Source organism: Hippichthys cyanospilos, chromosome 3 (assembly GCF_059441005.1).
Source record: "Hippichthys cyanospilos isolate Australia breed blue-spotted pipefish chromosome 3, RoL_Hcya_1.0, whole genome shotgun sequence".
NCBI classification, from domain to species: domain Eukaryota; kingdom Metazoa; phylum Chordata; class Actinopteri; order Syngnathiformes; family Syngnathidae; genus Hippichthys; species Hippichthys cyanospilos.
In genome coordinates, this window is record NC_142371.1 from 8,121,223 (window position 1) to 8,133,596 (window position 12,374).

Here is a 12,374-nt window from a genome sequence, read left to right on the forward strand (position 1 = left end):
GCCGGGCGCCGGCTCGCAGGGGTCACAGAGGCCGGGCGCCGGCTCGCAGGGGTCACAGAGGCCGGGCGCCGGCTCGCAGGGTTCGCAGAGGCCGGGGACCGGCTCGCAGGGTTCGCAGAGGCCGGGGACCGGCTCGCAGGGTTCGCAGAGACCGGGGACCGGCTCGCAGGGTTCGCAGAGGCCGGGCGCCGGCTCGCTGGGACAGGGGCGGTCTGCCGCCTTGGCGCTGGGACAGGGGCGGTCTGCCGCCTTGGCGCAGGGACAGGGGCGGGTAGCCGCCTTGGCGCAGGGACAGGGGCGGGTAGCCGCCTTGGCGCAGGGACAGGTAGCCGCCTTGGCGCAGGGACAGGTAGCCGCCTTGGCGCAGGGACAGGTAGTCGCCTTGGCGCAGGGACAGGTACGGGTAGCCGCCTTGGCGCTGGGACAGGTACGGGTAGCCGCCTTGGCGCTGGGACAGGGGCGGGTAGCCGCCTTGGCGCTGGGACAGGGGCGGGTAGCCGCCTTGGCGCTGGGACAGGGGCGGGTGCCGCTTCAGCCCGCCGGCAGGAAGTTTGGGGAACAGAGACCGGTGGTACAGACGCGACAGGAGCTTGGGACAGGGTGCAAGAAGAGGGTGGTACAGGACAGGAGGAAGTAGGCAGGGCGCGGCAAGAGGGGGACACAGAGACAGGAGGGAACGGATCGGAAGGCTGAACAGATGGGTTCTGGTGGTCACTGGGGCGGTGGCCTTTTCGCGGGCCCCTCCACCGGCGGCCACGAAATGCCAACCGGGAGCCCACGAAAAGGTCACGGTCAAATAGGGGCTCTGAATCGGAGTCTTCGGACGAACTGTAAAAGGACTGGCCGGACTGATAGTCAAAATCTGAATCAAAATCATAATCAGAGGTGCACGGGCTCGAATACGGAATATGATAAAAAGTGTTGACGGAAGAGGGACGCGGGTAAACAAAATCAGGACCGGTACTGGAACGAAACGTGACGAAGGGAGGGCAATCCTCGATGTCGGAAAAATTAGACTCTAACGTGTAGTGAGGAGCGCGAGCAGGAGAGGAAGAGTGATCAGGTGGACGGACGGAAGGTGAACTACGCAAATCAGCGAAATCGGAACTACAAAAAACGTGCGGGGACAGAATCGTATCGTAAGGGAGGTCGGAGGAACACGAGGGAAACGCGGAAGTGACGGACGCGGGGGACAGATCAGAAGCGGGAACAGGCGCGGACTCCGAGGGGAAAAACACGGAAGAAAAAACAAGAGGTCTTACACTGGGGGAACGGGGCTGGCCGGCGGGCTGAGAGCGGATGCGGACGGGGCGGCGGCGTCGTGTCCGCCGCCGCGGGCTTCCCGCTGGGTCCTGCGTTGGTCGGATCATTCTGTCACGGGGGAGTACGGCGGTTGAGGAGGCCGGCATGGTTGCAGAGGAGGAGGACCCAAAAGCAGGGGAGCGTCGGGACAGGGGGTTGATTAAATCCATTTATTTATAAACGAACGGGAACAAAAGCGAGAAAAACAGGACGGCAAAAAACTCGAACTAAGGGCGCAGGCAGGCTGGCAAAACAGAAAGCAAAACACTATGGACAGGCTGGCAGGAAAACACGGAGCTGAGGGACTCGGGGCAAGACGGGACTACGAGACAACAATACGATAGAGACAATATGACATGACGTGACAGAGACAATGATCCGACACGGGCTGTAACAGACACTAGGCTTAAATACATTCACAAACTAATCAAACTAACACATGGCAGCTGGGCAGGGACAACAGGCAAAGGGAGCAGATTGGAGGACACGAGGCGCAGGTAACAGACAGGTGGACTAAATCAAAACTAACGCAGGCAGACGCGACAGGGGCAGAAACCGGAACTATAAACGTAAACAGAAACAGAACCCCTCAAAATAAACCCACAACCCAACAAACCATGACACATTCACTAGATATTGGATGCTTTCAAAGTTATTTTTTGTCAGTCAAACAGGTTTAAATGGTTTGTTTCTCTGTTTTTATTATTATATATTTTTTATCTTGTAAATTCATTTCTCATGAAATTACATTTCATTCCCCTAAAGTGGGAGGTAATTATATGCTTGCTAGGAATACTTCTCTGTCAAGTTTTCATGCTTGAAATTCTATTCTGGTAAATGTAATACGCATTTAGGTGTGTCCAACTTCTCTACAAGTGTGGTAAGATGTGTCATAGTTCAGGACAGCAAATATAACTTAAAACCTGACTGGTGGCTTCTTACAGTATGATTCAGAAGTTTGTGCATATTTTAAAAATAATTATCCACCTAGTTAGTGATGCTCTACTTTTCAAAGTGATTCATAAGTACAACTGTCGACTGTAAAGGCAGGCCTTTTAAGAAGCCTCATTCAAGTGTTTGACCTCTGACCCTTTTCTCACCATGTATCACCACACCCTAATTCCTTTTTTTTTTTTTTTTTGTGGAATAGTCGTGTCCACATCTCACAGACCACCATGGAGTGTCTTCACGGGGAGTTTGAAGTTGAGCCAGGGAACGGAGGTGACCGCTGTGACTACCTGAGGGAGAGAGGACTCGAGACATACCTAGTCGTTGTTTCCAAAGGATCTGTGGGAAAAAACGGCATCAACAGTGTAGTGAGTGAAATCTACACATACTATACACAGTTTTGAGTCTTATTCATGAACAGCCCTTTTAGAAAGGGCCTCCCTGCTCCAATTATGCTGTGCAATATATTTGTTTCTTTATGCTGTTTGGAAAAAAAACATTTAGATTAGACTACTATCTCTCACGGGCGGCTCGGTGGTGCAGTGAATGGCATGTCCGCTACACAGTTAAAGGGACATGAATTCGACTGGCTCCGGCCTTCCTGTGTGGAGTTTGCATGTTCTCCCTGAGCCCGTGTGCGTTCTCTCTAGGCACCCCGGCTTCCTGGTTGCCTGAATTTTAAAGTGTTTGTTTTTTTCTCTCTTTTTCCATTAGAAATTATCTGTAACTTCGTCCAATGGAAACTCCCCTCTGCTAATCAACACCACGGAATGTAATGGTAGCGTGAACACAGCCTGCACTACACCAGAGGAACCGGAAGAACTGGACACTAGGGTAAACAGTCTTAATCTCTCAGATCAGACTACAGGTGACATTTGTTTTAAAAAATCAACAACACTCATCTTTAGCTGGGAGTCCTGTACGTTCTTAATTGGCACAACTCATGAAGAACAGGCTTAATATAAAAAAGGCACAAACGGACAAAAAATGTGATAAAACAATGTTTCTTTTATAAAAATCATTTATAAATTCATCAAACATTTAATATGACTATCTTTCCAAATCATTGGAACAACATGGAATTGAGTGAATATAATCTTCTTCATGAAGAGAACATATGGCATAAGAGTGCACTTCCTGAAAACTGCGTCCTTAATGGTCTAGCTGGAGCCCAGACCGGAATCCAATTGTAGAGTTGTCTGAAGAGGGCTTGGCACAGACAATGCCACACCTCATTTGGAGCTCATCAAAGTCAAAAAGTGACACGCTGATTGACATCAAAACGACAGTTACATATGTAACAACGGTTCTATTAGCACCGGATGACTGCCAGAGGCAGTGCTCAAAGGGAGGAATAAGCCTTTGCACAAGCGCAACACAAGGATGCATACCAACAAAACCCCAGCATAATAATTTTCATGAGATCATATTCACATTTACGTGACCATTTGTTTATCTTTCTCCTTGAGTGATGTGAAGAATAACGTGTAATTGGCAATGATGCCAATTTGTGGAACCGCAGGTGGTAAACCCATCTTTCCCAAATCCTCGCCGAAGGCTCCGGCTGCGTGATCTGGCTGAAAGGGTCATCGACGCCCAAGAGAACGAACAGGAGCTTAACAAACTGCTAAATGAGGCCCTGCTAGAGCGGGAGACTGTCCAAGCGTGAGTCTATTTTTTTTTTCACACATTTGAAAGGTGATCTCTGTTTGCTTGCTGCTGGACAGAAAGTGTAAAAAAATAATTAAAGGTTTTACTTGAGGTACAGAGAAAAAAAAAATATTTTAAGCATTAAACAGTAAGATGTAAAATGACAGCAGGGCAAGGTAATTACCGTACCGTTGGGGGCTGCATCACTCGGTGGTAGAGTGCTCGTCTCCCAGCCAAGAGGCCGTGGGTTCGATCCCCATACCATCAAAACCATGTCGAAGTGTCCTTGAGTAGACCCTGAACCCCTAGTTGCTCCTGATGCTGTGTCATCAATAGGTAAATGACTAGTTAGTGTAAAGCGCGTTGAGTACCCAGAAAAGCGCTATATAAGTGAAAGTCCATTTACCATATACCGTACTCTGCTAAATTAATACAGTAACTAATGTAAAGATGTCATACATTTGAAAATGATCTCTTTTCTTTGATATTAATGTGTTTTAGATCTTTTAAGTCTTGCAAAGAAAAACAATAATGAGCATTAGGGTAAACAGGCTTTAATATATATATATATATATATATATATATATATATATATATATATATATATATATATATATATATATATATATATATATATATATATATATATATATATATATATATATATATATGTTAAAGCCTGTTTGAGCTGACTTTGGTCAGTATGTATTTGATTTGTAGTGCAGGGTGAATTGTGAAATTAAGTGTGTTTCCATCTGACTGACTGTTACGTCAGGGGGAACCCTAACCCTGTTTTCATTGCTCCATGGCAGGGGATGCTATACTTCAATCGTCAAAAAGTCATTTTCTCACATGAAAAACTAAATAGCCATGTTCTTCCCCCTATAAAAAAAATCATAATAATCACAATAATAGTATTAAAATGAACTATAAAATATTTGATGTGAGTATTTAGGTACTCATGTCTTCTCAGTTTGAAGGGGAAGCACACAAACCGCCTCTCCTTGAGGTTTGTTGACCCCGACTTGGAGACTCGCTACTCAGTGGAGAAGGAGAAGCAGAGTGGAGCTGCGTTCTGCTGCTCCTGCGTTGTGCTGCTCTTCACTGCTGCCATGGAGGCCCTTATTGATCCCAGGTTAGTCCTTGAGGCAGTGGTTTCAGATACTACAAGATATTTGATTAATTATGCAAAAACACTGAATGGAAACAACATGCTGACAAGATTTTTTTGGGGGTAACAGGTTGATTGCAAACTACATCACCTTTGCAGTGGGGGAAGTCCTACTCCTAATACTGACGATCTGTTCCTTAGCCGCCATCTTCCCAAGGGTGAGTTTACACCCCATCCCCCTGAATTTATTTAAAACATGAATAAAATTAACAAGTACAATATGTTTACAAAAAAAGTATAAAATTGTAGTTTGTGGAAACAAAATGACTTAAAATATAAGGCAAAAATGATCATTTACTTGTTTGAAAAGAAGTAGGATGAAACTTAAGCTTTTCTACTCCTATCTGATTGTCTTTTTTTCATTAAATATCATCAGTATTTAGAAATAATCGTATCTACTATATTCATTTCTAAAATATATGAGTATGCACACAAAATACCCTACCATTTCAGGGTGCTGTGTTCTCTCCTGCAGCCAAGAAAGCATTCACAAATATATTGTCAGTCTTTCAAATGTTTTTGAATTTTTTTGAATTGGCCAAAATCTTAAAGGGGTAATCAGTCAAATGCAGTCTTGAAGTAATGATTGAGGGTTCAACATACCTAAGCAAATAAACTAGCATTATGTTTGACATTTGATGACAAAAGATAAAGCATGATCTTTTGTCATTATCATTATTACAGGTTAGGGATAGCGGCTGTACCTATTGATTGTTGGAAAATTGGGCTCTAAGCTGGGATCGATTCCTCTGCAATTGGTTTTTGCCACATGTGTCTGTTGTTTTTTGGTATACTAGTATGAAGACAGATGGTATTATTTATTTTATTTTTTTTTTACACACTTTTTTTACATGAAGGTCTCCCCCTCCATGTGCCATCACTTTCACCTTACTGTGCCCATGGCAAACAGGTCCCTGGTGAAGGACCCAAGCCTCCATGATGTTTTAATAAATTGGACAGATGTTTCCCTTGCCCGGATGCGGGTCAGTGCGGCATCCCTCGGGTGTCAAGCCTAGGTTTGGGGCTCGTTGGCGAGGAGGCCAGGAGCGGGGACATTGGCAGTTTGATCCCTGGCTATAGAAGCTGGCTCTGGGGACAGGAAACGTCACCTCTGGCAGGGAAGGAGCCTGAGCTAGTGTGTCAGGCAGATAAGTTCATACCAGATATAATCAGACTTGCCCCCACACACAGCTTGGGTTATGGTACCAGTCCTCTCGGGAGGAGTTGGACTCCCTTGCAATCTGGGGTTGCCCACGGTGAGAGGCACAAATGAGAATTGGCCATACTTGTTGCCCCCCGGCTCGGCACCTGTACATTGGGGTTCACCCAATAACAAGTGAATAGGATTCCTCTGCTTTCTGGTCCACCAACCAGCATCTCAGGAGGGATAAGCAGTGCACCATTAATACTGTTTACAGTGAAAGTTGGCCATTGCTGATCTCAACGTGGGATGTCATGAGCCGGTGGGCAGAATACTTCGAAGACCTTCTGAATTCTACTCCTACACTCCTCAGCCTCCTTCGTAAGGTCTATTCAGCGGTGCTTGAGAAGAAGGTCTGTCAGGAAGTCTATCCTCGGATTCAGGAGGAGCATTGTGGGTTTTTAAATGTTTCGGGTTTTTATTCACAAGTGAGGGCAGGATGGAGTGGGAGATCAACAGGAGGATCAAAGCAGCATCTGTTGTGATGCAGATTCTGTACTCGTCTGTTGTGGTTAAGAATGCGCTGAGCCCAAAGGCAAAGTTCTCGACTTAACGTCCGAGCGCCGTTCCTAACATCACCAATATGAACTGCAGGTCATGACCGAACAAAGAAGATCCTAGATACAAGCCGCTGAAATGGGTTTCTTCTGCAGGGTGTCCAGGCTCTCCCCTAGCGATAGGGTGAGAAGCTCGGTCATCCGAGAAGGGCTCAGTGTCAAGCCGCTTCTCCTGCCTGCGTTGAGAGGAGCCGGTTGAGGCGGCTCGGGCATCTGGTTAGAAAGCCTCTCTGAAGCCTCTCCGGTGAAGTGGTACAGACATGTCCCACTGGGAGGAGGCCCTGGGGACGACCCAGGACACACTGGAGAGACTATGTCTCTCGGCTGGCTTGGGAACACCTTTGAGGAGCTGGATGATGTGGCTGGGGAGAGGGAAGTCTGGGTCTCCTTCCAAAAGCTGCTGCCTCCGCCAACCTGAGCAGTAGAAAATGGATGCATGGATGGACGGATGGACAGATTGACGCAAAGACAGAGGGACAGACAGGTCTGGGAACATTGGATGGACCCCAGCAGAGTGTTGTTAGTGGTCATAAAAGGTCTCTTGTTTGTTCACATAAGTGGCAGCTTTCACTGAAGCCCACCACATTTTGAGTTTGACTTAGCAAAGATCTGGCCTTTTGTCTTTAATAATTAATATTTCAGAAATCTACTAAATTTGTTAAATATTTCTGTTTTTGTTACATATTATCATTTATTTGCTTGAATAAAAACTTCCATGTTCTTGCATGCTCATTATAGATGCCAAGAACTGCTGTTTCAGGTCATCTCACCGTTGAAACTCTAATGCATTTGATGTTCAGCAATATTGATCGCCTGATCACTCAGGCAGTTCACACTACAAAAGTTTTTCACCCCAAATTTTCAAATTAGCAAATTTTTGTAGCACTAGTGTTTTCATCCATCTATTTTCTGTACTGCTTTATCCTCAGTAGACATTTTATCCTTTTTATTAAAAAAAACAAACAAAAAACATCTTTTTTTTTTGTTTTGTTTTTTACCCTTTAAGGTTTTTCCTAAGAAGCTTGTTTGTTTCTCAACATGGATTGACCACACTCGATGGGCTCGTAACACCTGGGCCATGGCTGCCATTTTCATACTTACCATGGCTGACATCGTTGATATGGTAAGATTTTTATTACATCATCCCAAAAAGCGATATACCTCTGTGGAAATGAATAGTTTCTGAGATAATTACTGTCCTTCTTCCAGCTGAGCTGTCTGCCTCAAGGTCCTGTGTCAGTCAGCACTTCTGTGGCATCCCCTTCCTCTTCATCCACCTGGTCCAGCTCTGAAGGTTGTCTGAACAACCCCAAATATTATAGCTATATTGCTGTACTAGCACTTTTGGCCACCACCATGCTGGTTCAAGTTAGTCACATGGTCAAACTCACACTGATGCTGCTTATCACGGTGGCTACCGGTGTTGTTAATTTATACAGCTGGGGGGACATCTTTGACCGCTATGACATGGCTCGCTTTCAAGAGTACAGGTATTCTAAAAAAAAGTTGTTTTCCTATATTTTTATATGATATAAATGATGTAACTTTGGATATTTGCATATTGTTCTTCTTCATAGGTCATATTTAGTGCCGTCCAAGTTGTCAATGACGATTATGATCTTCACTATGATGGTCAGCTTTTATTATTTCTCCCGGCATGTAAGTTGACATTATTTACTTATTATAACTGCACAGTCTGTCTTTCTGCCTGTTTTTATATGCTTGGTGATATGACACAGTTAAAATCCAGATTTTTTTTTCAGTCTTTCAGCATGATTAAGATTTTTGATCAATTTTAGTCAAAATAATAAACGATCATGTAGACATCAGAAATGCTATGTTGACAGTGGTCAAAGCTTGTGCTGAGTTGCTATTGTTACCTGAAGGTGGAGAAGCTTGCTCGCACCTTATTCCTGTGGAAGCTTGAGGTTCATGAGCAGAAGGAGAAGGTATATGAGATGAGACGATGGAATGAAGCATTGGTGACCAACATGCTTCCTGAACATGTTGCTCGACATTTCCTGGGCTCTAAGAAAAGAGATGAGGTAAGGGCCTTTTTATCAACCTAGTACTGGTCTCACATTCCCCCAGAATGGTTCTTCATTCTGCCAGCATACATCAATTCATATATAATGAAGTGGACCTTTATAAAAACTCTCTGGTGTTAATTTGTTGTGTGCCAGGAGTTGTACAGTCAGTCGTATGATGAGATCGGAGTCATGTTTGCATCCATCCCAAACTTCTCCGACTTCTATACAGAGGAGAGCATCAATAATGGAGGCATTGAATGCTTACGCTTCCTGAATGAGATCATTTCAGACTTTGACAGTGTAAGTAGATTCATGAAAAGTTTTAGTGTTAATCTGCTTAATAGGGAAAAACTGTTTAGGCCAAAATTATGCATACTCTCGCAAAAACAGGATTTAATATTAATTTGATTTGTTGACTAACTTTTAACCTTTAGAATGGCAGTTCCAATTTCCCCAAATGTATTTAATTAGATCAGGAATGTGCATAATCACTTGCTGAAGTCTTTTGACAATTTCTTGTGTCATGAAGTCAGTAGATGTTCAACACATAATATATTTTATCTAAGTGACATATACCAGGGTATAAATTAAGGATGCCCTGTAAATTTTACAATATTTGGTATTCTTAAAATGTGCCAATACTACACACCAATACCACACAACAGCGGGAAATCTACAGACTTTGAGTACTACTCTGAGTAAAAATTATTTGGTACCCATAGTCTGGAAATTATCCCTTTATAAATTTACAATCTTGTGGAGAGCAGTGTGTGGTGACCCACAATCTCTGCATTTTCCAAATGGATGTCTTTAATGTTCACTCATCATAATCTGAAGTCAGTTCCTTCACAAATGTTTGAATAATGCTTTCTCTACCAGTAATGAGACTTCAAAAAGGAAAAATACCGGTTCATGCTTTGGGTTTCAGGGTGTATTCAGTTCAATTATTGCAATTATACTGTTAGTGGTTCATGTAGAAGTGCATTATTAACTACATCAAGCTGTGTTTGAGGTAGATAATCATTTAACCTGTATCCATGACAGTTGCTGGATGAGCCTCAGTTTCGCTGTATCACAAAAATCAAGACCATCGGAAGCACCTACATGGCAGCATCAGGTGTTACTCCTGATGTCAACAATGGGTACACCTGCATGAAGGTCAGTATCGTCGCTTGGCTGTCTATCTGCCTGTGTAACCACTCAAATCACTGTAAAATGGATTTATACATATTTGAATGTTGGTCGGCAGAAAGAAGAGCAGTCTGACAAAGAGCGCTGGCAGCACCTGGCAGACCTGGCGGACTTTGCGCTAGCCATGAAGGTTACACTGATGAACATAAACTACCAGTCGTTCAATAACTTCATGCTACGAATCGGTACGTGTTTACAGTCTCGCTCCTGAGAAAAAAAAATAAAAACACACACACAGCTCATAGGTGATGGAACTTACTGACCAAGCTCGTGCCCTCAGCGCTGTAAAGTCATAATGGAAATTGCTATTTCCCAAATCGATTTGTGAAATTTCCTTTTTTTTGTTTTTAATTGTTTTGTTTTTTTTAGTGAATTAAACGATCTGACAGATAGCCCTTTGATAAGCCCCCAATGATGATTCAAGACTTGAATGGTATTCAAAGTACCACATATTAATTTTACAAATTCCACAAGAAATTATTGATATTGGTTAAAATATATTCTTAAACATTATTTCCACATCTCTGGCCTTCCGATTCAAGTGTAGTGTAGTGCTATGTAGAAAATAACATGAGGTATGATTCTAATTCGGGTCAGCTGTATTTTGTTGTTTCTAATTTCTCTTGCCTCTTTATCCTTTATGAACGTTGTCCATCAGGTCTGAATAAGGGAGGAGTTTTAGCAGGTGTGATTGGTGCACGCAAACCTCACTATGACATCTGGGGAAACACTGTGAATGTTGCCAGTCGTATGGAGTCCACAGGGGTGATGGGAAACATCCAGGTATGGAAACAGTTTTAACCATATTGTCAAAATAACTTATTATTTCATGTTACTGTTAGTTTTATAGAGAACAGCTTTGCACCTATGCTATAAAATGATCCACATTTTTAAAAAGCCTAATCTTTTCCAGGACAAATCTTTAAAAAAATGTATATTCAGAAGTTTATTTTGTTGTTGCAGACAAGTTTTCCAAACTTAAAATAATTAATTTTGTAAAGAAATGACCATGGTGTGAGTGTAATAATAATTTTCAAGTGTTAAATTATCAGGGATAATGGACCCTCCACCGAGTGTCAATTCATGCATCCATGTCTTCCATTAATCCATGATAATAGTACTCGAGCATCAACCTAATGGATATGAATATTTGGCAATAGAACGTCATATAAAGAATCAAGATTATACACAACCTCATATCAAAAATCAAATCAGGGTCTGTAAAAGGTATGGTGTAATAAAATGTCGAATGTATATGATCTTGTATTTGATAGTCACAAAGTGTAAAAAAAAAAAAGGGGGGAGGGTGTTTTCCCTTTTCTTTTATTTGTGTTTGTATTTGCTTTGATTATTATTGTTGGTTTGACTTTGGAACAGATAATGTTTTTGGTTCATCCGGAGTTTTATGTTCCTGCGTGCTCGTAACACGGTTTCTAACAATATGAGTGAAGTACACACAACGCAGCGGTCAGTGCATCAGAAGTGTGCCAAAAAAATGATTTGTAAAAGCATCGAGATTCTCATTTTCCACAAGTCAGAATCAATATAAAATGTCCCCAAATTGATTTTAATAGGTAAAAAAAAAAATATATATATATATATATATATATATATATATATATATATATATATATATATATATATATATATATATATATATATATATATATATATATATATATATATATATATATATATATATAACACCAAATCCATTCCGCTTTCATTTAACTTTACCGGACACACACTGCCAAGGAAGAGGCATCACGTCACACACCAATAATGTTAGTGTCAGGTTCATTTGTCAGACATTTGTAAGAAACTGTACACAAAAAAAAAAGACAAGGCAATCTTTCCAGCTCATGCATGAGGGGAGCGAAGAGGAACTGGCCAAGGACAATTCTACTGCGCTCTGCCAGCCTCTCCGACCCCTCTCTCTTTTATTTGATAGAGATCCCTAACTCCCGTCCCTCAAGGGGCAGGAAATAATGCAAGTCTGTGGCCGGAACCTTGTGTACTTGTCCTTTTATGTGTGAGCATGTGGGTGAGAAACTAATGCACGTATGATAAAATATTATACATAGCAAGAATTTCTGATAAAATATTATGCATAGCGAGACATCGATAAGAGTCACAGCTGCTGTAGCGCTCCAACTGGCAAGCTTGAGCGGCCTTCCTTTTGCTTGAGACAAAACAATACCAGGACAGCATACCTTTTCTTCTTTGCAAGCAGTTATATTTCTGTAGCAAAATTATAGTCACTATAATAATTATAATCCTAACCACAATCATTCACATAGCAAAGCATTTCTTCAATCCAAGCA

At 42.5% G+C, this 12,374-nt stretch overlaps 1 protein-coding gene across 2 annotated transcripts in view; it reads left to right on the plus strand.

Moving 5' to 3' along the window:
* The window catches only part of adcy3a (adenylate cyclase 3a), a 32,122-nt gene that overhangs the window by 14,421 nt on the left and 5,327 nt on the right, over window positions 1-12,374 (plus strand). For both annotated transcript variants that reach the window (XM_088409336.1, XM_088409337.1), the window contains 13 exons: window positions 2,453-2,618; window positions 2,965-3,084; window positions 3,773-3,915; window positions 4,874-5,035; window positions 5,142-5,229; window positions 7,836-7,952; window positions 8,039-8,319; window positions 8,407-8,488; window positions 8,716-8,874; window positions 9,013-9,159; window positions 9,904-10,017; window positions 10,109-10,235; window positions 10,709-10,833. In XM_088409336.1, coding sequence (XP_088265462.1) covers window positions 2,453-2,618; window positions 2,965-3,084; window positions 3,773-3,915; window positions 4,874-5,035; window positions 5,142-5,229; window positions 7,836-7,952; window positions 8,039-8,319; window positions 8,407-8,488; window positions 8,716-8,874; window positions 9,013-9,159; window positions 9,904-10,017; window positions 10,109-10,235; window positions 10,709-10,833 — 1,831 coding nt within the window. The remainder of the gene's footprint in view (window positions 1-2,452; window positions 2,619-2,964; window positions 3,085-3,772; window positions 3,916-4,873; window positions 5,036-5,141; window positions 5,230-7,835; window positions 7,953-8,038; window positions 8,320-8,406; window positions 8,489-8,715; window positions 8,875-9,012; window positions 9,160-9,903; window positions 10,018-10,108; window positions 10,236-10,708; window positions 10,834-12,374) is intronic.